The sequence below is a fragment of the Dipodomys spectabilis genome, unplaced genomic scaffold, assembly GCF_019054845.1.
Source record: "Dipodomys spectabilis isolate Male_0828 unplaced genomic scaffold, ASM1905484v1 ptg000234l, whole genome shotgun sequence".
Taxonomy (NCBI): Eukaryota; Metazoa; Chordata; class Mammalia; order Rodentia; family Heteromyidae; genus Dipodomys; species Dipodomys spectabilis.
Genome location: NW_024870911.1, coordinates 273439 through 295998, shown reverse-complemented (window position 1 = coordinate 295998; position 22560 = coordinate 273439). Strand labels below are relative to the sequence as shown.

The following is a 22560-nucleotide window of genomic DNA, read 5'->3' as shown; positions in this document are numbered from 1 at the left end:
TGGTGAGCAGAATTATCTTTCTAAAATGCATACATTGAAGCTCGGATCCCTGGTGCCTCCAAACATGACTAGATTTGGAGATGGGGTTGAACAGACAATGAATTTAAATGAGACCATTCAGGTGGGCCTTAATCTGATCATCCTGTCACTCTATAAAAGGTGGGAATTTGGATAACCATTAGAAGAAGAGCAATGGGTACTCCTAGAGGCAAGAACATGGAGACAGAGAGAAGCTGGCATTAGCTAGCCAAAGGAGAGAACTTGAGGAAATCGGACTTGCCAACACATTGCTTTCTAGTTTTGCCCCTCAGAATACAAGGGTTCAAGTGAGTACATAACATTCATGGCATAGTATTGTCTTTCTTTCCAAGGGGTAGGCAGAAATAACTTGAATGAACAGAATGTGCTTCATTCATTTCCTCATAGCTGTCTAACAGCATATGCAAGCATTGTAATGAAGTTAATATGCAAGAAAAAACTGAAGGATTTATGTAAAAATACAGTCATACACATGACCTTCATAGAATTACCTGTCAGATTTTCTCCTAGTATGTGTCTAAATTATTAACTGTGTTATACAAGCAGTTGTAGTAATAATCTTTAATAACCACTCACAAACCAGAAAAGTTACAAACACAGATTCATTACAGCCAAGAGAAAACAAATATATGCTCTATGAGAATAGTTTTGTATGTGTATATTTGCATAAAAGGTGGTCATACCATATAAACTCAGGTGTATATTAAACAATCCCTGCAATTTGCTGATTTAAAATATTTCCCAAGTATAGATGATACAGATGTTTGAATAGTACATATTTTCTACATCCTAAGCATTTGTTTTTTGTACTAATAAACATATATTATTGAACACCATTTTTTGTTAAATGAAAACATACCGATGGAAACTATCCACCATTTTTAAGTGGACACGAAGATCTTTTTTTGTTAGGTGATCTAACATTCTTGCATCAACCAAACATTCCATGAAGTAACTTCTGTACTGAGGTAATCCCAGGCTAGGAAGCCATTCATTTCCAATCCATTCGTGGTTCATATCTCCATAAGCCAGAGTCTGCAGAAAAACCGGACACTAGAATTGTTTTATAGCAGTCAAGTTTCTTAACCAATAAAATTAGATGGTAATTAAAAGATAGGACTCATCAATATAACTGATGTTTACAGAGTATCTTATTTGGAGAAACAATCTGTAGCATGAAAGTATTTTATTTATTTGTTATAAAACAGAACTGTTCATATATTTGTCAAGGAATTTACTTATGGAAATAAGCAACAATTCATTTTGTAGGCTAAAAGTAATTACATATTGTCCAGAGACATATTTTGTCAGTAAAAATTTTAAAGTCTTGAATTATACCCATGAGTGTTGATCCTTGGGTTGTTCTTTACATTGCTGGGCTTATATAATTTATCTATCAGCCACTACTCCACCACCATCCTCTTTAAGTGATATTATTGCATTTCTATAGTGTAATAGCAAATCTTGATGTGACAAAGGAACCTCAGTAAGCAAAGAGTAAAACCTGATGAGGTTAAAAAGAATTCTGAATCGTTACTGTTCCCTAGTGTAGCATGTAGCCAGCATTTCATAAAGATTAAAAGACCTTCCTTTCAAGAAATTGATTAAACTCCACCTAATGAAGAAGGGCACAATCAAAAGCTAGCACAGATAATCTAGAACTACTCATTAACTACAAGTTTCACTGTTCAGTTCCTTATCATACAGCTAATTCATACTTGTAATTATAGCATTTTTATCTAGAGAGATTCTAAGTACTGCCCTTTCTCAAGATTGATGACATTCTTATCAAAATCAAAATGTATTGCAACCCTAAATTGTGGCATGCTTACCCAGAGGTTGTAATATTACTCTCAGAAAGTTTTTACTTAGATCACTTTGTGGATAACATATATTTAATTCTTTCAGTTATCCAACCTGTAGAGATGCTAAAGAAAACGTGTGGCAGCCTGCTGCCTTATTCCCAGTGTAGGAGCTTGTCTTGTGTGGCCATCCTAGTATATAGGGCTGGTCTCTGAGTTGTACTGTCAGCTCTGACACTTTCCCTATAAAAGCAGTCTTCAGACCCTGTGCATAATGGAACTCCAAATAAGTCTTTTGGAAATTTTCTTTTTTAGCTCCAACTTGAGTGCTTCTTGGTTAAAGAGTGAATTCAGAGACACTGAAGTTACAGGTCATTACCGTATTTCAAAGTCTAGCTATGAAATAAATAATTGCAAATTATGGTATTTAAAAAGATGAATTATTAAACATATTATCAAATTAACTATACATACTAATGTAATTATTGAGAGGGGTGATAATTTTAAAATATTATAACATAACAGTTTCCTAAATTGTATTCTCATAGCTTACTGAATTATAATTGTGTTCAAGTATATGAATTTCCTACCTGGGCCCAGCTTCCTTCCTCAGATTCCTTCTGTGTAAGCAGCAGGAATGATTAATAAAGCAGGTTAAACATACATCAATTACAAGTGAATTAGTCAAAATGATCTAGTAGAAGTATAATTCTAATACCTCTTCAGACAAGTACCTGGGTTCATGTGTCAGTGCATAATAGTAAACGTCTTAGAACAAGAGTAACTATTGGTCAGTAGTATAGTTTCTAACTTATTCTAATTTGAACATGTACACATGAAATATGAGATTTTCAAGATTTTTGTGAACAGTTATTCTGGTTCTTAACAAGCCTATTTTTATTAAGTAGATTTAATTTTCCAAAAATCTAATGTGATAATATGTATAATATGTTTGTGTCTGTGATATAGAAATGTCACCGAAATTAAAGTAAAATTGGCAACTATTTCTAACAAAGCTTTATGGTTGAATATATTTTAGTAATGTTAAAAATCAAGTATAATAATCCAAACTAAAATTGATATTAGTGTATAACATGAGCATTTTTTACATCATAAACTTCTAGATAACTATGTCTTCAACTAAGACTAAAATAGAAAAAACTCAGATAATACATGTGATTAAATGCCAAACCTTATTACTTTACATGAAAATGCCTATGAATCACATATTTCTTAAAGCTTAGGCCCTTAAAGCACTTAACACTGTGCTTCTCAATACTAACTAATAAAACACTATTTTTGGTTAAGTTCAGTGCGAGAGATGGTAAAGTTCTTGAAACTATATCATTATTTAGAAATTACCTACATTTTCCTTTTACAAATTTAACTTAGCTTAAAACTATGCATTACCTGTAAATTTGCTTAATACGAAGTAATATTCATTGCCAAAAATCCAATATCGCAAAGTACAAAAACAATCATTGTATTTTTCATTATTATTGCATATTATGAACTCACTGTATTTACCAGAATATGAAAATAAAGTTCTGTTTCATTTAAAACTCTTAAAGCATAAACAAGTATAGCAAAATAAAGCTGTCACAAAATATATTAACATCTTTGCCTATAACTAGATGATCTTTCCTTATTTCTCTGGTCTATAGTAAACAAATCAGGTTTTATTTCCTTCTTAACAGCAGCAAGTAACTTTTGTTCGGTTTCAATAAAGCCTTAAAGACTAACCGTTTTTGTTGGAGCCGCAAGGTTTTCCATTTCTTCATGGGTCACCCAGACGTTGCCTGAAGGCTAGTGAGCAGCCCAGGGGTTAGCAGTGGAATCCACGGAGGTAAGCAGAGTAAAGAGAGAGGCAGCACCTCTGTAAGCCAACCAGCACCATGGCTCAACACAGTGCCCTTACTCTACACATGCACAGAGCCTGTACTAGAGGGCTCTCAGACACTAGTGGAATTTCCAGATTTCCCTTTTACTCTCAAATGATCTTGGGGACAAAGGCATGATATGTTGTCATGATGGAGTAGCTTCAAAATGATAATTCTGTGAGCCCGATGCTTGTGTGGCTCACATTTGTAATCCTGGCTCATCAGGAAGCTACATCTGGAGAACTTGACAGAAAAGCACGTGAAATTCCATCTCTAATATAGTATGTAAAAAGCAGAACTGGAAGCATGGCTGAAGTGGTAAAGCATTAGACAAGCAAGCAAGGTGAGAGCATGAAAAACCTTGGGGTTGGATCCCAGTGCTATCAAAAACTAAATACAAAAATTTTAAAAAGGAGCCAGGCCCAGGTGGCTCACGCCTGTAACCTTAGCTACTCAGGAGGCTGAGATCTGAGGATCACGGTTCAAAGCCAGCCTGGCGGGAAAGTATATGAGACTCATCTACCATTAACCACCAGAAAAACCACCACAGTGGCACTGTGGCTCAAGCAGTAGAGTACTCGCCTCGAGCTGAAGAGCTCAGGGACAGTGCCCAGACCCAGAGTTCAAACCCCATGACCGACAAAAAAATAAATAAATAAACAAAGGATACTTCTGTGATTCTTAATCAGAAAACAGGCATGAGAAAGCTTTGTATTTCAAATATATCTATTTATGTAAATATATGTAAATATAAATATATTATGTAAATATATTTACATAAATAGATATATTTGAAATGCATAATGAAGAAAGATGATATACAATATAATAATATAATTTTTATATAAAGAAAGAGATTTAAAAATAACTATTGTTTTTTCCTCAGGAATTGAGAGCACATGTACTTCGTTGTTTATTAACAAAATTTTGTGCACATAGTTTTTAATCATCAGCATCCTTGGAAAGAGGAAATGATCTGTCAATACAAAGTTGTAAACAAGGATCATAAATACAGGTGACTTGAGACCAGAAATCAAAAGAATAACAAGGCAAATAGAAAATGAATAAAGGACAAACAGTGTGTGCTTGAAGTACTCTCAGAACTCTTTGTCATCTCTCTGCCCTTGCTGTCTGTGCTGCTACCTCCTTTATATCTGAGCCAGAAAATGCAAACCAACAGTCATTCTTGGTGGTCAACATCATCTGGGTCAAACAGATGATTTACACAGTTCCAGTGTCCAGTGACCAAATTCTTTTCAAAGGGCTTGGGTTCTAGTACTGCCACTTCTCTACAATTACACTGAGAACTTCCCCTCAATTCAATGAGTAGGTTGCCTCATAAAACTTTCCTAGAGTAGTTCAATAACTACTTCAAAAAACTCTCAAAATTCAATGTTTCTTCTCTTAGATAGAACTAAAACTTCATACTAGAAAAACTACTGAAATTTAAAAATCATAATGTAGATTTCTAACAGAATATTGGGACTAAGATAAAAGTCAAGGGCTTCCCAAGAGATTATCCATTTGTAGGCTGGTGTGAGTTGCAAGTTTGGAACTAGAAAAAGCAACTCTGCTTAAATTGTGTATTTCAGGGGCTTTGCTTACCTTAAGCACTTGCTCAGCAAGTGTTACCAAATGAAAGCTGAGGCAAACTCCTAAAGGATGTTAAGAATTTGCTTTCTCACTTGATTAAATCATTCCAGAAAGCATCATGACAGAAAAGTAAATATAAAAATGAACCCAAGGAATCATACATTAAAATTAATCAAGAGAGAATAATCTTGCTGTCAAAGATGCAAGATAACCAATTCATGTAGACCTCTGAAGAATTTCAAACATGCTCTTGCAAAAGTGAGACTACCTGAGTCATTTCCAAGTTGTTTTTTTTTTTTTTTTAAACTCTCCAGTTGAATTACAAAGTAAAGCAAGATGGAATTTACTTTTCACATCCAAATGGCTTACATCCACATCTCTCCTCATTTGGATTTCTGTTGTCCATTAGAAAAGAAATAATTTTCACTACAATGATTCTTGGATAGATCTCATTATGTCTAACTTTACGTGCACTAAAAAATGAGTTGTATGAGGTTAGAAAGAATGGAAGCAGATCAAAGCAAGCTGAAAGAATGCTGAAGGAAAGAACAAAGACCAATGCAGCCTATGAGGGAGGAAACACTGTCAGAAGCACAGATCCTGGGCAAAAGCCCTTGGGAATGGGCATTTAATGTCTCACTTATGCACTCCCAATCATAAGGCAGATACAAGTTCCTTACCCGTAGTATCAGAACTTAAATAACTCATTGATGACTAACTTAACTAAATTAACTACTTAATTACTAACATGTAATATCCTCAAAGTGGTGACTGACTTTTAGCACCTTGTCAGTGTTGACTAAATCTTTAAGATCAGTAGAATTCTACTGTACAGCCTTCACTGAAGCAAACCTTCTGTTTAACACATAATCTCCTTCTCCTGCATGTGGTAATGATCAACACGTGTCATATGCCTTCCTTACATTTCTGTAGAAATTTGTATTATATGGCTGCAAAAGACTATTTGAATTTGTGTCCAAGCCTTTTTATTTCTGCTACACTAGCATTTTCATAAGAACAATTTAAATAAATATGACAACCACAAATAAAAGAACATTTTGCTCTTATTCATGCTGAATTATTAAAAAATAACAGGCAAACGCAGACAGTAAGAGACAGTACCAAGGAGATATTATTTGTCCAAGTCTGGAAAGTAAATTTTAAATGTCTAGAAGGCTGTGGCATTGTTGAGATAGTCTTTTAGTTGTCTTGAGTTAACGCTTAGATAATTACAAAACCAAACTAGATGAAAAATCACATAAAGTGAAGATATTTAATGGATGAAATGTTCAAAGAATGAGCATAAGGAGCTCTAGATATTGTAAAATCCTAGGTTAAGTGATAGTGAGGTAATTTACTTTTGTTGCTAAATAAAGTATATCATACTTTTAGACTACAACTTGGAACATTAATTTTATTATTGCAAGATCTAAAAATTTCAGTACTGTCATTGCAGCACTGGTGGTTCATGCCTGCAATCCTAGCTACTCAGGAAGCTGATATCGGAGCATTACTGTTCAAAGCCAGTAGGGACAGGAAATTTCATGAGGCTCTCTAATTAACCACCAGAAGACTGGAAGTGGTACCATTGTTCAAGTTGCAGAGCATTTGTCTTGGGCAAAAGAGCTCAGGAACAGTTTCCATGCCCTACAACTGAAAAAGAAATCAGTATTTTCTTTGTACTACTAGGGAGAGCAGTGTTGATACAAAATTCAGGTATGGGGCTGGGAAGGGGGCTCAGTGGTAGAGCACTTGCTTTGCATTCATGAGGCCCTGGGTTCGATTCCTCAGCACCACATAAGCAGAAAAAAAAAGCTGGAAGTGGCACTGTGGCTCAGGTGGTAGAGTGCTAGTCTTGAGCTGAAGAGCTGAGGGACAGCGCCCAGGCCCAGAGTTCAGGCCTATGACCGGACCCGCCCCCCCCCAAACAAAAACAAAAACAAACACAAAAATTCAGATATATCTTTGATAGGCAGAAATTATTCAGAAAACTCACTGCTTCTAAATCCAGTTTACAGCAACTATTTAATGGCTTTCTCAACTTTTATGTTTAATGTATTCTGAAGTATATTTAGTTTGTATAATGGTACAACTGCAGTAAGTAAATATATCTATAATATCCTAAATGAGAGTTTAAAAGGACATGAATTTCTTTATTATTTAGAAAGATTTTTACAGGATAATTATGCACAGAAAACATGTCTTTATAAATTTTCATTTTGTATTTTCAAAATTAGAATTTAGCATCTGGTAAGAAAATAAATGTAAATATTATAGAAATGAAATAAATTGTTTGCGATCCTTTAGGAGCATATATAAAAAGTTATGCTCAAGTTAATTTTGTACTTGAAAATTGCAATAATAAAAATGTTTTTACCCTTTTCCAAATTTATGTCATTCTGCTATCTTATGTTAGATATGAGACTGAAGAAATCTAGTTAACATTAGAAATCAGACATATTGAAAAATTAGAAATATAGAAATATTGAAATATTATTTGGGAGTTACTTTTGATGTTTGAATTTCTTGGTGTTTGAATTATATAGACTACTTTATGCATGTCTCTTCCTATAACATAGTCTTTCTTTTCTGAAAGGACCGGGAATTTATAAATGAGATACAAACTGATTCTGAAAGGAGATTTCTACTTATAATGTGTAGAAAATCAAACCTTGTATAATCTTACAATTATAAACATTACCTAAAAATATACAGTTAAGCATTACATTGCGATATATGTATGGTTATGGCAAATGCTTATGGTTTATCTTCTGAAAAGAGAGCACATTACATTTTTTTCAAAAGGAAGGAAAGTAAAATTCTGAAAATTCTGAACTTGGAGTCTTTTGTTTGGGGGGGGTGGTGGGAAAACCCTGAAACTTTAGTCTAAATGCTAACTAAAAAATCTATCCTTGGTTTCAGGCTTCAAGTGGGATATGAATCACAGCTTCTCAATTGAGGATCTATTAAAAGTAGCAGCAAGGTTAATGAAAAGCAAGCCAAATCTCTTTAGAATAATTCACACTGACATTGAAATGTGTGCTGGCACAGTTTGCTCTGTGGACTTAAACAGGCTGCTATTTGCTCAGAGGTGGGGACTTACAGTCCTCGATGTTGGAGGAGCTGAAGGACTTGTCAGAGAAACCATCTCCTGGATTGCTAATCGGAGCTTTAAGCGATGCAGAGGATTGCTGATTCCAATTTCTCTTTGGATCTCAGTGTCAGATAAAGCCGACATGATGGCACCACTTTTCACATTGGCGCGGCAAGCTGCCACATACCAAGCAGGCATTCCCAGCCAGAGCTGTGGGGCAGAAAAAATACAGACATCATCATCATCATCATCATCATCATCATCATCATCATCATCATAGTTAACATTTGAGTGTCTTATATCGGAAAGAATCTAAGCACCTTGCTCATATGAATTAATTTATTGCTCACAAATCTTGCTAAATAAATTTGATTAGTATTTCCCCAGAAGAGTGAGATTCCCAGAGACATTTAGCAAGGGATATTCAAAACACAATTAGGTAGCAATGGAAATAAGATTTGAAATCAGGCAATTCTGGCTTCAGAGATTGCATTTCAACAACCAGTAGGTACTAGAAATATAAAGGCAATAGCTTCGCAGCACCACTTTCCCTGTGTGTAGGAACTAGAAGAACAGCTACATGTTTGACTAAGAAGCTCAATTAATGGTTGTCTAATAAGCAACTTCAATTTATTACTTTGGAGTTACTTTGGAATCCTCTGTGCAGAGAAATGTAGTCACAGAATGAGATGGCTGTACCATTGCTGGCCCTGCTGTTTTGATCTAATCCTATATTACAGCCAAATCAAATTTTCCACTTACCAACTTAATATGTAAAACAGAATCTGTGAGTTAATAAATGCCATTTCTGAGCATAGCTTGTTACACAGCAATACACAATTAACATAGATATCATTTTGTTCTACAAATAACACAATATTAAAAGACTATCAAGGGGAAAAACGCATTGAATCAAAAAGTCAAATTTTCTAACCCAATGTGGCCTGGGCTGTGACTGAGATAAAAAAAATCTACAGTGTATTGTTTATATTTTTTCCAACAGTAAGGAACAGCCTTACCTTGACAGGTACATTATAGACAGAAGAAGGGGCAACTTTCTTAGCTCATAAATCAAACTGTTCAACTAACATCTAAATTTACCTTTGTTGGGTACTAATGATTTTCTATCCCTTGCTTCTAATTGTGATTTCCATGTTGGTTAATAGAACTCCAGTGGTTGCAATCTATTGTTATCAATGTCACCCATGATTAAATTTTAAGGAGTTTTCGATGTGAGTAAATGGCGTGTGAAGCTGAGACTGCTTTGGACCATGCTCATTGCAGACTATGCACTCAAAGAATTGCAAAAGGAGGTAGTAGCGAGGAGCTCTTACTCATTGAATCACCAGTTTATTTATCTTGTTGATTCCATCTTTTAATTTGAGTCACATTGGGAATCACATTATGAACAATTTCTGTGTACTCAGGTTAGTTTAGTTTTAATTAGCTCCATCGCCACTGCCTGTCATTTCCTAGCATCTTAATGTCAAGAAATCTGTTTTTTTAATCTGAAGAATCTGTGCATCACTTGCCAAAATAGCAGCTAGCTCTCTTATCAAACTGTAGCTCATTTTAACAGAGTGAAATCCTAACAACAACAACAACAACAAGCACCTATCATTATTGAGGTATGATTTCTTAAGCTGTCTTGTAATAGATTTTTTAAATATAATAATTTAAAAGACATATTTGCAATAAATAACTTTGATGATTAATATGCCAAAATTCCCCTGGCTGATGTGAAAGAGTCAAATAAAAGATAGATGCAACCTTGTTTCGACCAGTCCAAGAAAAAAATGCAAAGTATGTTTGTGTGTCTTCCTATATATGTCTTTTTTTTTTCTTTTGGCAGGGGAGAGTTGGGGTTTTGATTTCGGTACATTGCACTTGCCAGATAGGTGCACTATCTCTTGAGCTATGCCTCCAGCACATTTTTGCTAGATCATTTGTTAGCTAGCTTCTTGCCTGTTGTGAGCTGGACTGTAATCTATTCATGCTGCCTACCACTGCATGGATGTCAGGCATGTACAATCAGAACATCCAGCTTTGACTGTTTAGATGGGTTCTTTTTGTTTTCTTCAGTACAGAGGTTTGAACTGAGAGCTTTGTGTTTGCTAAGGATTTTTTTTTTTTTTTTTTTGGCCCAGGCTGGCCTCAAGTTGCAATCCTTCTGATTTCAATCTCTTGAGTAGCTAGAATTATAGGTGTGAGTCATCATGCCGGGTTCTAAGACCATTTGTGAAACCAAAATAGACTAAGTTTTCTTCACTAGTCACTTATTTAGCAATGGGTATGACATTTTAATGAAGGCAGATGATTTTAGAACCTGGACCCAATTAAAACATTGCATGTCATTGCCACTGACAGGCAAGGTCTTTTCCCTAACTTTGGCATGCCTAAGCAGCTGCTTCAGCCCATGCAAAAACGAGGAAAAGAGCCGAGGGGCCAGGGCTCGTGCCTGTAATCCTAGCTTACTTAGGAAGCTGAGATCTGAGGAATGCCGTCCAAAGCCAGCATGGGGAGGAAAATCCCTGAGACTCTTCTCTCCAGTTAGCCACCAGAAAACAGTAAATGGCACTGTGGCTCAAGTGGTAGAGCACTCACCTTGAGCTGAAGAGCTCAGGGACAGCCCCCAGACCCAGAGTTCAAGCCCCATGACTAAAAAAAAAATGAAGGAAAGGACAGTGAAGCCTGCTGGGAGGCTCCATGAACGGACCCTCTGAGGTCAAACATATAGTTTGCTCACTGTCAACTTCTGTGGCTGCTGCCCTCTACTTTTTTCCAGAACAGTTTATAGCGAAGTAAATGTTAAGTGAAGTAGCTCTTAGTTTGTTAACTTGAACTGTTTAACTGATAATTAATTGAGTTATTAATTAAATTGAAACTCTATTCGATAGCAGAAAACATAGTGATAAATCTGCTGCTTTACTTAAAGTGTCTAAACCTAGTTGACTTAGACTAGATTTTTAAGAATTAGATTCAGGAATTAAATTATAAGCAATAGGAAAATGCCATGTGACTGGGTGGCCTTTGTATCTTGTATAACAGAATTGTCCAAAGTGGATATAACTCTTCTCTGAAATCTGGTAATGAGGGCTTGTAGGGGAACAGATGTTTCCTTGAAACAACAAATGTGTAGCTTCATTATTAATCTCTTACTCTAGGTGCAAAAAAAAGTGGAATTTAGAGATTCTCTTTTCATTCATCTATAGGTTTCATTTTATTTCAATCACACACACACACCACACACACACCACACACACACACACACACACACACACACACACACACACACACACACACACACACACACACATCATGAGAGCGAAATTACAATGCTTGAAAGTCCAGGGCTAAATCAAATACTTCCTTATGAGCAATTCTGGGCTAGTGGGAAGCTTTGCTGTCAGAAAGTCTCTTACCTCTAGCCAAGCTACCACAGTGGGGCCATCCCACTGAGCGAAAGGCAAGCCTTTTCTCCGAGCTTCTTCAAGAAGTTCGTGCCTGAATTGTACAGCAAAGAACATTTGTCAGGTAATATAGAAGATCTCTTTGGTTTTTAATGATAATCTTTTTTAAGGAAAGTAATAAACTTTTCAAAACTTTTAAGGTAAGATAAAGGGAATAACAGAAACTATTGTTCCTTTGCGTAAAACATACAAATCACTCATTGGTTTTATTAGAAACAACATTCAGGAATAATTCCTCCTAATTTTTATTCATTAAAATTTGGAATACAATGTGCTAATGAACTAATAAACTGCATTATATTATCAGCAAATAATCAGTTATGAGAAAGTGGCTCACAGACTCATATGTAATAGGCAATCTAAGTTTGCCTTCTTCCATGTCATTTTTCTCTCTCTGATTCTCTCAACAGAAGAGAACATGTTTAGGAAAAAAGACATAAAGTTGAACATTTCAACGTCTTTTGTCATGATGTGCTTGATTTTAATGCGACCTATGGGTCCAGGGTTCTATCTTAGGAGTTATACATGTATGTCAATTTTTTGAAGATTTGGAAAAATCTCATTTATAGAATATCCTAGCTTCAACAATTAGGAGACATGCATTTCAAGCATGGCATGCACCATTTATCAAAACTGAATATATATTAAGATGGCAAAAGACATATCAGGCAAAGGTACACCAAGCAATAAAGGAAGACAGCCAGGATCACTGAGGTTTGTGGTACATAAGAAAGAATGTGCCTACTAAAGACCAAAACACAGTAATATCAAACAAAAGCACTCAAGCCTGTGGCCTCTGGCTTGAAACTTCGAAGTAGCTGCACTGTTCTGAAGTCATTCAAACCCAAAAGCTCATGCATGTGTTAGTGACACCTTTCCATGTTCCACTCTAATCATTGGCCACCCATAGATAGCTGAAAGAAACACATCTCCTTTGAAGGGAATGCCAATATAAATTGATTTTCATCATTAGAAAGTAACTTAAAATGTGAAATTCAATAGTATACTTATTTTCACTTGTAATTGCTACCCTTTTTAATGAAAGTAGAATGTTCCAGTGAAAATAAATACTGTTTGTAAACGAAGTCATTTTAACAGGCTTGACAGTGACTGGTATAGTTTCATTGTCTCTACTAGTAAGATGTTACAGATGATATCCACATAGTAAAACCAAAAGGAAAGCATATATTATTGAGATAACAAGTATGTATTTCCATTGAATCTCAAACTATTATATATCTTCCCTGGATTATATAGAGAAATATATTGTCTGTACTTTTAAATACCATAATCATATATACAAACAAATGTATAAAGATTGCTTTACTTCAAATGGATATATTTTGTGTGCTTAGGAGTGTATCATGAGTATTAAATTGTCCCCCAAATAATGCATTTGAGTATTTCTTGCTGTTAATCAACTAGCTCCTTATTGAGATAAGCTATATTTGTACATTACAATATGTGATAGCAAGGCTTTCAACACAAAGCCTTCCTAGATTTACAATAGATAATACTAATAAAAGATCTAGTTAAAGGAGTAAGGCAAAAAATGAAGTTACAATGCTTGAAGAGATACATAAATTAATTGTTGTTTGATGGAAGTGGATTTCTTTTTTCCTTTTTCTGTCAGTTTTGGGGCTTGAACTCAGGGCTTGGGAGTTGTCCCTGAGGTCTTTTGCTCAAGGCTAGTGCTTAAACACTCTGAGCCTTAGCTTCACTTCTGGTTTTTGAGTGGTTAGTTAGAGATAAGAGTCTCACAGGGACTTATCTGCTCAGGATGGCTTTGAACTGTGATCCTTAGATCACAGCCTCCTGAGAAACAAGGGTTACAGGCATAAGTGCTCAACCTGGAGTGTATTTTATAATTAAGTTGTATATATATGCTTTGAGGACTTAGAAAATGGACAGCAACATTGATACCCTGAATGCTAAGTGAAATATACAGGCATTTCCTTTTTTGCCTTCTCCATTACCATCTGTTCCCTTTGGGTTTGCCAATGATGTTCCTTCATTAAAAAATCAGGTTTGAGTAGCTTAGTGTCACCAAGAGAGCTGTGTTTGTAGACACAAAATGAAAGATCGAAAAAGAAGCTCTCAGATATTTACTGAGTACCTGCTACAATCTATGACTGTGCTAGTATGGAACACAGAGACATGAGATCATTTGCTGAACAAAAATAAATACATGTAACTTTCCACTGTATGCAACATAAAACTAGTTGCTTAGGGTCAGAGTTGAACATGCTGAGTATGAGGATTTCAGTTGTTAACAGCCATTGTTTTGGTGAATAGCAGTAGTTAGAATAGTGATGGCATTGCAGCAACTGAACTGGCAGTAAGGACACAGGAAAAAATCTCAAAGAGATACATAGTAGGAAGCACAATTGTGTTACAAACTTATGATGTGTCACTCAACAGAACATATTAAGTCATCTGTTATTTCTTGAGAATATATTTTACTAGACAAATACAGATTCAACAGTAAAAGTTACATTATGTTAGAAAGTCAGTTTCATGAAGAAAAATCAAAGGAAGGTCCAGATAGGAAATGCATGATGGTGGTAGGGGTAGAGAATATAGGGAAGGAAATGGTCAGAGAGAAGATGTGATTTGAGTATGGGTTAGTATATCTGGGTGAGGTGGGAGTTGAATTAGAGAACTGAGATGGCAGACTGGGTCCTAAGGGCTGCACTGATTTTTCTTCTCGGTGAGACAATGGTTAGGAATTATGAGTAGAGTGGCTATATGATCAGACTTTAACTTAATAGGATCACCTTGGCTTTATAATCCAGCTTTTATTATGGAATTAGTCATGGTATCAAATTGATCAAGTATTTTAACTTTTTAAAATGGCTTTTATATAACTCATACAGTTCATTTCTGAAAATATTATGTGTTTCCCAGGCCTGGATTGAGGCCAGCTCAGACCAAAATGTCTAGGAATTTCCATTTCAATAGAAGGAAGCTGGACATAATGCCATAGACCTCTCATCTCAGCACTTAGAGGAAGCCTCAAATTTGTGTGTCATAGCTCAGGGGCATAATCATAATCAACAAGTAGCAAAACAGTAGGGGAGGAGACATGGTTCCGTGGTAGAATGTCTGTCTAGCTTGTGTGAGGTCCTAAGTTCAAACCCCAGAACTGTGTGTGTGTGTGTGTATCTGTGTGTCTGTGTGCGTGTGTGTATGAGAGAGAGAGAGAAAGAGAGAGAGACAAGACTTGAAGACTTGTACATTTTTTAAAACATTGAAAATGTCAGTTAAATGTAGATACATCCAGAGTACTAAGCTATTCTTGTAATTTCTAGCTCTTAATCAAAACTACGCACATATGATTTTTGCTTAAATGGCTAAATACACAGGAAAATGTCAAGCTCCTTTCTTTAGGTTTAATATTTATCCAGCAATTGCCATTGTATCTGTCTGTGAGAATGCTGGGGAAAGAGGAGCGTCCTATCTTGCATATGCAAAATACGTATCTACCATGCTAAGCAAAGAGCAGCACCCACATGTCTTTGTGCCTTATGCCCCTTATGCAACTTCATCTTCAGTTACCAGGTTCAAGAAATCTCCTTCCTTCCTCGTCTCCTCCTCTTTTCCTACTTTTTCTACTCCTTTCCTCCTTCCCTGCATTTTTTTATTTTCTAACTTTGTGGTTTTGGAGATCAAACACAGAGCCTGACATACACTAGGCCACCAGCTCAATCTGCTTCCTTTCTGAAACCATCATCACCTTGGCCCTGAGGCAATATATTTTTACTTCTTCATTTTATAGGTCCCATAGGACTGAGCAATCTTTCCTACTGTGCTTTTAATGTTTCATTGAATTTGGTGGTTGATAATTTGGTCTTTCCTAGGGCTCAACAGTGGGATTTTATAAGCCCGGTGACTGAGTTGGTTCAGTAGCTAGTCATCTGATTTTTAATAGGCTTGATGTATGCCACATTTTGTATTCAGCTAACAGGATAAAGCCCACAGAGCCTCACAATCTCAAAGATTCTATATGCCAGTGAGGAAGAACATTTATGTTAATACAAATAGAAATAAATATACAAGGCAAAGCTAGTGGCACCCACTTGTAATAAGAGAATCTTGAGTTCAAATCCAACCTGGGTTACCAAGTGTAACCAGGTCTTAAAAAAAAAAAGAGAAAGAAGTCAGCAAAATAATTTGAGGCATTGATATATTCCAACCAACGGTAAACTAGATTAAGGTAGTTAGGTGGTGAGTGACTGGAATTAGAATTACGTTGTCTCTAGTGTCGGGCAGGGCCTAGAAGAGGCAATAGTTGAATTCATGATACACCTGTTGAAAAGGGGCTGGCAATGGAAGTTTTGTAGGAAAATGTCTCAGGCAAAAGAAAGGATTGGAATTGGTTATTTGAGCAAAAGAAAGAAGGCAAGGACAGCATGGTACAGATGTGTTTAGGGATGAGAGAGTAAGGGCTGAGGGGATGAAGTTGGAGAAACAGCCTAGAGTGAAGCAAGGTCCTAGTGGACCTGGAGGCTATAGCAAAGAGCTTTTCCCAAGTCATCAGAAAGTATAAGCACAAGCACAGGAATGCAACATTTTTTTCTATTATAAAGGTCATGCTGGCTGTTGATAGATAGACAACTGTGAGGCCAGTGTTTTGAGTTACAGATACTGGTTAGATGGTTGTTGCAGATAATGGTGCTGTGCTCCTAAGCTGTGAAAGTAGAGATGGGGACAGGGTTTTGGATAGGAATTCAGGCACACAGTATGGATGCCAGACATTTTCACTGAATGACTGAATGAATCTCAATTTGCTTCTCAGCAACTATTAACCTTTGGCTTATCCTTTTAGCCTCCTCTGGATTGATGCTTTTTCACAGCTAAGGATTATTTTATTTTATTTTATTATTATTTTTGGGGGGGGTCCGGTTGTGGGGCCTGAACTCTGGGCCTGGGCGCTGTCCCTCAGCTCTTCAAGCTCAAGGCTAGCGCTCTACTACTTGAGCCACAGCGCCACTTCCGGCTTTTTTCTTTTTGCTTATGTGGTGCTGAGGAATGGAACCCAGGACCTCAGGCGTGCAAGGCAAGTGCTCTGCTACTGAGCCACCTTCCCAGCCCTAAGGATTATTTTAAATTGATCTCAATGCAAGTTATTTCATATTCATAACAACTGTATCTCATCCTTCATATATAATACTCAGACTTTTACTTCTTTCTTGTCACCATTCCAAGTCCTCTTCCAAGGAGAATTAATTCTCTTTCACAAAATTAAAACTTGAATATTCTCTAGTTAATTTTCTGAGTATAATTTTCATTTAACATTTATAACATCATTTAAGTACTGTGAATAAATGATATTACAATTTAAGTCAGTGTTATAGTAGAGAATTATCTAAAATGTTCTTTTGCTTATTTGTTTATTTGAAATACTTTAAAGTCTTACGAAATACAATACAATGGTTTAAAAGATCAAAGCTTCCAGACACAGATTAATTAGGTATTGAGCTTCATAATAAAAGTTAGTGTATATTTATTAATCATCTATTTAGCACTATCTTGAGTAATATATATACTATCTATCTATCTATCTCAACTTGTTTCATCTTTACAACAGTTCAGAAAGGTGTGTTCTTACCCACATTAGTATTTGGCTAGCACACTCAACAATTGAGGCCATGTGAAGTTACAGAGCCATTGAATGGGAGAAGAAAAACTTTCAGCTTTCACAACTTGTTCAGAGTCACACTGTCCTTTAGCTAATTAACTTTCTGAAACTTTATAACTATAAAAGGAGAATAATAGTACCTTTCTCACTGTGAGCATAAAATGAACAGCATCAATCCTTTACTGTGGCTTAGTTATTTTTAGAATTACCATACATTTATGTGACTATCTGGTAAATGTTTACAGTTCATATCAATTACTGTCACATATATCGATCCTCAACATTATTTTTTTACAAAAAGGAAGTTTGACTCTTTTCACTGCCTAGTAATAGGTTCTACATCTTGAATAAATGAATATTGGCTTAGTTTGTAGGATTGAAATGGAAAAGTTGATATGCAGTTATTTATTTTCAGTTCAACTGGTTTTGTATGACTGCAATATATATATATATATATATATATATAGTCTTTTATGGTTGAAAAAGTACCTTTGTGGCTTATTGATGTACTGTTGCACATAACAAGTACTTAATTATTGATAAACCCAGAAAAAAAATATGTGAATTGATAAAAATAAAATACAAATCAAAGGTTTGGCAGTTGAATCTACATTTCCAGGGAATAAATCTCCCATGTACAATATTACTTTACATGAGTGCTAACTGTGCAATCTTCCTTGTTCCATTTAAATCCAACATTTAACAGGGTAAGTAAGATATGATTTTACTCAAATTAGAGCTATAGAATAAACTTATTGCAACTGATGTGGTAGCACTTCTATGTAGTTCTAGCACCAGGGATGTGAGATGGAGGTAGATGGATTGAGAGTTGGAGTTCATGCTGGTTTATAATGAGTTTATTAAAAACCTATCATTCAGGAATACACATTTGTAGATCAATTCTCTTAATTCTTTGAAAATTAAACTAGTGTGAACAACTAGTTGAAATTCTAGTCAGCAAATGTGAACGAAGTCTTGTGCTGTCTAAACTATTTTTCTAACATCTGTATGCTGAAAATGTACATCTTAGTTAACATAATTATTCTAAATGGAAATATGTCACAAATCTCAATCAGCTGCTTCAGAACACTGATTACCTAAATATATGTATTTAGCATCACAAAATTCAGTTTCAAATCCAACATTAAGGTTGATTGACTTTGGAAGCATAACATTCTGTAATTTTGTGTGTGTATCCTGTTACTTTACATTTCCACATTCAACAACAATGTACAAAAATCCACAAAACATTTGAAAAGTGGTGTCTTATCTAGACTCAAATAACATGCAAAAGTTTTCTCCATTTGAAAGAAATTGATTATATTAAGTACCCAATTCATTCACATTCAATCTTCAATCTGGTCTGAAATATAGGGCATACTCTCAGGAGAAAAATATTTATGAATTTCAGTTTCTTCAATTTAGTTTGAACATTATTATTATTATTATTATTATTTTGTTAGTCATGGGGCTTGAACTCTGGGCCTAGGTGCTGTCCCTGAGCTCTTCCGCTCAAGTGGCACTTGAGCCACAGCTCCACTTCCAAACTTAATTATTTTTAAAGCCAATAAAAAAGGTGTAAACACATTAACACAAATACGTTAAAGCAATGCAATTACTAATGTGGTTATTTAAAACCAAGGGGGCCTGTATTACTTTCCATTAAACAATTTCATTTTGGTAAGACCCTGTTGGCTGAACTTTCGGACAATAATTGAGGACTTACTGTAAAGCATTGTTAATTTTAAAAATCATGAGGCTATCATTTAGATAGATTGCTAAGTGTTTCATCTAATTTTAAGACATCTTTCACTCAGCTTGAGTTGGCAACCTCAATTACCAATTTAATTCTCAGGTTATATATTCTTTTACCAGTAAGCACCGAAAGTACTGGGATGCACAGGGGATGAAATAATCAAACGGAAGAAGTGGGACTTCAATTCAATCTTGTTTTGAATTCCTAATTGAGTGACACAGGTAGCTTAGACCTTCCCCAGTCATCTTCACCATGTTTGTGGTATCTTTCCCCCTCCATTGTTTCCTCCTGAACTCTATTTTAGTGACTGCATTAGTGCAATAATTTTGAAGTATCATGATGCTTCAATTAAGTTCTATGAGCATGTGCAAGACAACTCGAAATTCACTTTTAGAATGAAAGCAATGATATCAGTATCTTACAGCCCATTTATAACAATGGATCATTCATTTTTAAGATTTCATTCCTTCAGGGACTGGGAGTTTACATTTTATTTCTTGGGATGATGTTCCTGGGAATTCTAATTAATTAGTTAACCAAGGAACGCTAATGAAACTCAAAAGCCATCAGAAAATAGAAAATCAGATGTATATGATGACATGAAAACAGTGCTTTAAAGTTCCAATGTTTAGAGTATCAGTATTTCTTTTTGAAGTATAAGCTTGTAATGCTCATTTGATCATCTGTCTGTCTAGCATTCCAAACAGAGCTCTATGAGCATCTCATCAGAGCTTTCCTTGTCTCATAAATTATCCTAATTGAAAAGAGTATTGCAGTGTTAACTATTATTGATAATAGCAATAATAGTTAATTTTGAAGATCTAGATCTTCAAAATCAGAGACAAACTACAAAAATACTAATCAATAAAACATTATTACAGAGTATATCACCTTGCATTAATATATAAAATACTCATAAATCCTGTATCAATTCTTTCCTTTACTTCCTAGATAATTACATCTCATTGGAGCCATTTCATTTATGAAAAGAGCAAGTGGCTTTAATCTAAAAGTACCTCTGTCTTCCAATACATAATGTTTTAATGAGCTTACCATGCTGCCAATGCAAAAGTCTAGCAATGTAAATGTTTGATAAATGTTATGCATATTTTATTTTACTTTATACCTGGAAACTCAATTTGTTTTATGACTAGATGGTACCCTGTAAGCTTTGTCCCGAGGAGGATTTTTAAATTAAAAGTTATCTGAGTGATATGGATTTTCTTTTCTTCATATTTAAAATTTAACCAGTAGAACAAGAAGTACTGTGATGAATACGTATTTAGCCAAAAATCAAATATTGCTTTGGCATCCCTAGGTGTACACGTTTTGCTGGGAAAACTTAACATTTGACCTGTTCTAGCTGAGTGCAGTTTCTGTAGTTTGGCAAGTAAGTTTATCCCCTGAATAGAATACACAGGGAGCTGAGCCACAAGCCATAGAGAAAGCAGGTTCCATCATGCAACACAGTGGGCAACAGCAAATCCTGCAACTATCACTCATGTATTACTGTGTGTCCCATTGCTCCTGAGGAATGTCGTGAGAACTAGGGAAAATGACCTCTGAGAATGTCTCTTGATGTGTATCTACTAGAATCAAAGCAATACAAGTTCCTGAAAGGCCAACATAAGTTGTTTTAATTTGAATATTTCTCTGAACCAATGATTCCTTTCTTTCCTGTGTGGAAATGAATACACATTACAATTTTCACTTTAGGTCAGAGGCAGTGCAGCTTGTGTCACAACGGAAAAGAGAAACACTACAGATAAAAGAAAAGAAGATGGTGCTGAAAATCATCATGTTCAGCAGCCATTGTGAGCCAACTTACCCAGATGTGCTTTTCATGAGATGGAGAAGGATGGATGAAAAAGAAAAGCACACAAATGTTAATGGATACATTTCAATCCAAAGAAAGCCATGGAATAAAATAAGAGCATTATTTCAGATGTGAGAATTCTCAGATATGAGAATGACATGGTGCTTTTTTTTCCTTTTGTTATTAATTACACCATGATACACATACTCACTGTGTCCAAAAATTTGGTCAGGCAGAGTGCTAATCGTTGACCAATGAGTCTATCTTGAGCATGAGCCACCTCTGAAACATGCATGGCCACATTTTCCCAGCCTCTAATACATCCCAGGAGAAAAATCAAAGCACTTTGGTAAAGAACATTCTTTACGTCTGGCCTCATCTCTGTTACTTTACAAAGAGAAACAACTGCTTGCTGATTGGCACTCTAATTTTAAATAGCCTTAGGAGACTAGTGCTAAAGTTCAAGAAAAATGCATACTAAGACTTCTGTAGAGGTAGCTTCTCCAAGTAGATGAAGCACTGTCTGATCTGAAGATCAAACACCCTGGATTCTTATTCTCATAAAAATTGGTCACAGTTCTTAGTAGATTTGGGCTCCAACTCCCTAAACATTATTTTGGGGAAAAAAATCAAATTTCAACACCCAATCCAAGTTCAGATATGTTCTATTCTAACAGGCGCTGCAATGAAAATTGTTTTGTAAATATGTATGTACCAGTAATAAAAACAGAAGGAAATGAAAAAGAATTGGATAGCTCTTCTTGCCTTGCCCAATTACATCTTTCCTTTATTTGAACTGGAAAAAATAAACGTTAAGTTGGTGCCAGTCATGCAGGCTTTCAACAGAAATGCTTATTTATTTGAACAGGTGTTTGTAAATGTTGCTTTGAAAAAATAATGAGCTAGATTTATTTCATTAATATTACCAGAAACCATTGCAAAACAACATTGACTTCACTGTTGCGTTTGGAAGTGCCAACTTATTCCTGGGATGCAGTAGAAGCATTGAGAAAATCTGGAAGTTAAATAATCCAACAACAAAAAAAAGCAATGGTAATATTGCTTAAAATTTCTACTTAAGCATAATAGACTAATTCTTAGAAAAATGAAACTGTTACTACAACTCATAAAATATGTTCTATCCAACAAAATATGAAGCAGAAAATTTTCTTTTAGAGATTTAAACACATTAGAGCATTTTCTTTTGCATTGCACCATCATTATAAAGAAAAGCTTGACGTGCAATGAAACACCCTGCACATGCCTCTTCTAAAGGCATTCATTCAGAGAAACCATGTATTTTTAATAAAATGAGCACTTTGGAAAAATGAGTATTCTTTGGCCTTAGCTCTAGAACAGTTGTGGAAAGCTCTTTAAATTTTCACATAAATAACAACCTAAAGTATGAAAATAATTGGCATCATAATGTCAGAGAAATTTACATTATATTTTTCACCTCATAAATGAAC

The 22560-nt window shown here is 35.3% G+C and overlaps 1 protein-coding gene across 19 annotated transcripts in view; it reads right to left on the bottom strand.

Moving 5' to 3' along the window:
- Positions 1-22560, bottom strand: part of Ppfia2 (PTPRF interacting protein alpha 2) — a 271881-nt gene that overhangs the window by 16822 nt on the left and 232499 nt on the right. For 5 of the 19 annotated variants that reach the window (XM_042699018.1, XM_042699006.1, XM_042699003.1 and 2 more), the window contains exons 20-24: positions 11831-11912; positions 8418-8618; positions 3585-3647; positions 2432-2461; positions 899-1092 (exon numbers count right to left, since the gene is read on the bottom strand). In XM_042699018.1, coding sequence (XP_042554952.1) covers positions 899-1092; positions 2432-2461; positions 3585-3647; positions 8418-8618; positions 11831-11912 — 570 coding nt within the window. Of the gene's footprint in view, positions 1-898; positions 1093-2431; positions 2462-3584; positions 3648-8417; positions 8619-11830; positions 11913-21103; positions 21113-22560 lie in introns of all 19 variants that reach the window. The other 14 variants (XM_042699013.1, XM_042699010.1, XM_042699008.1 and 11 more) reach the window with 5 other exon arrangements.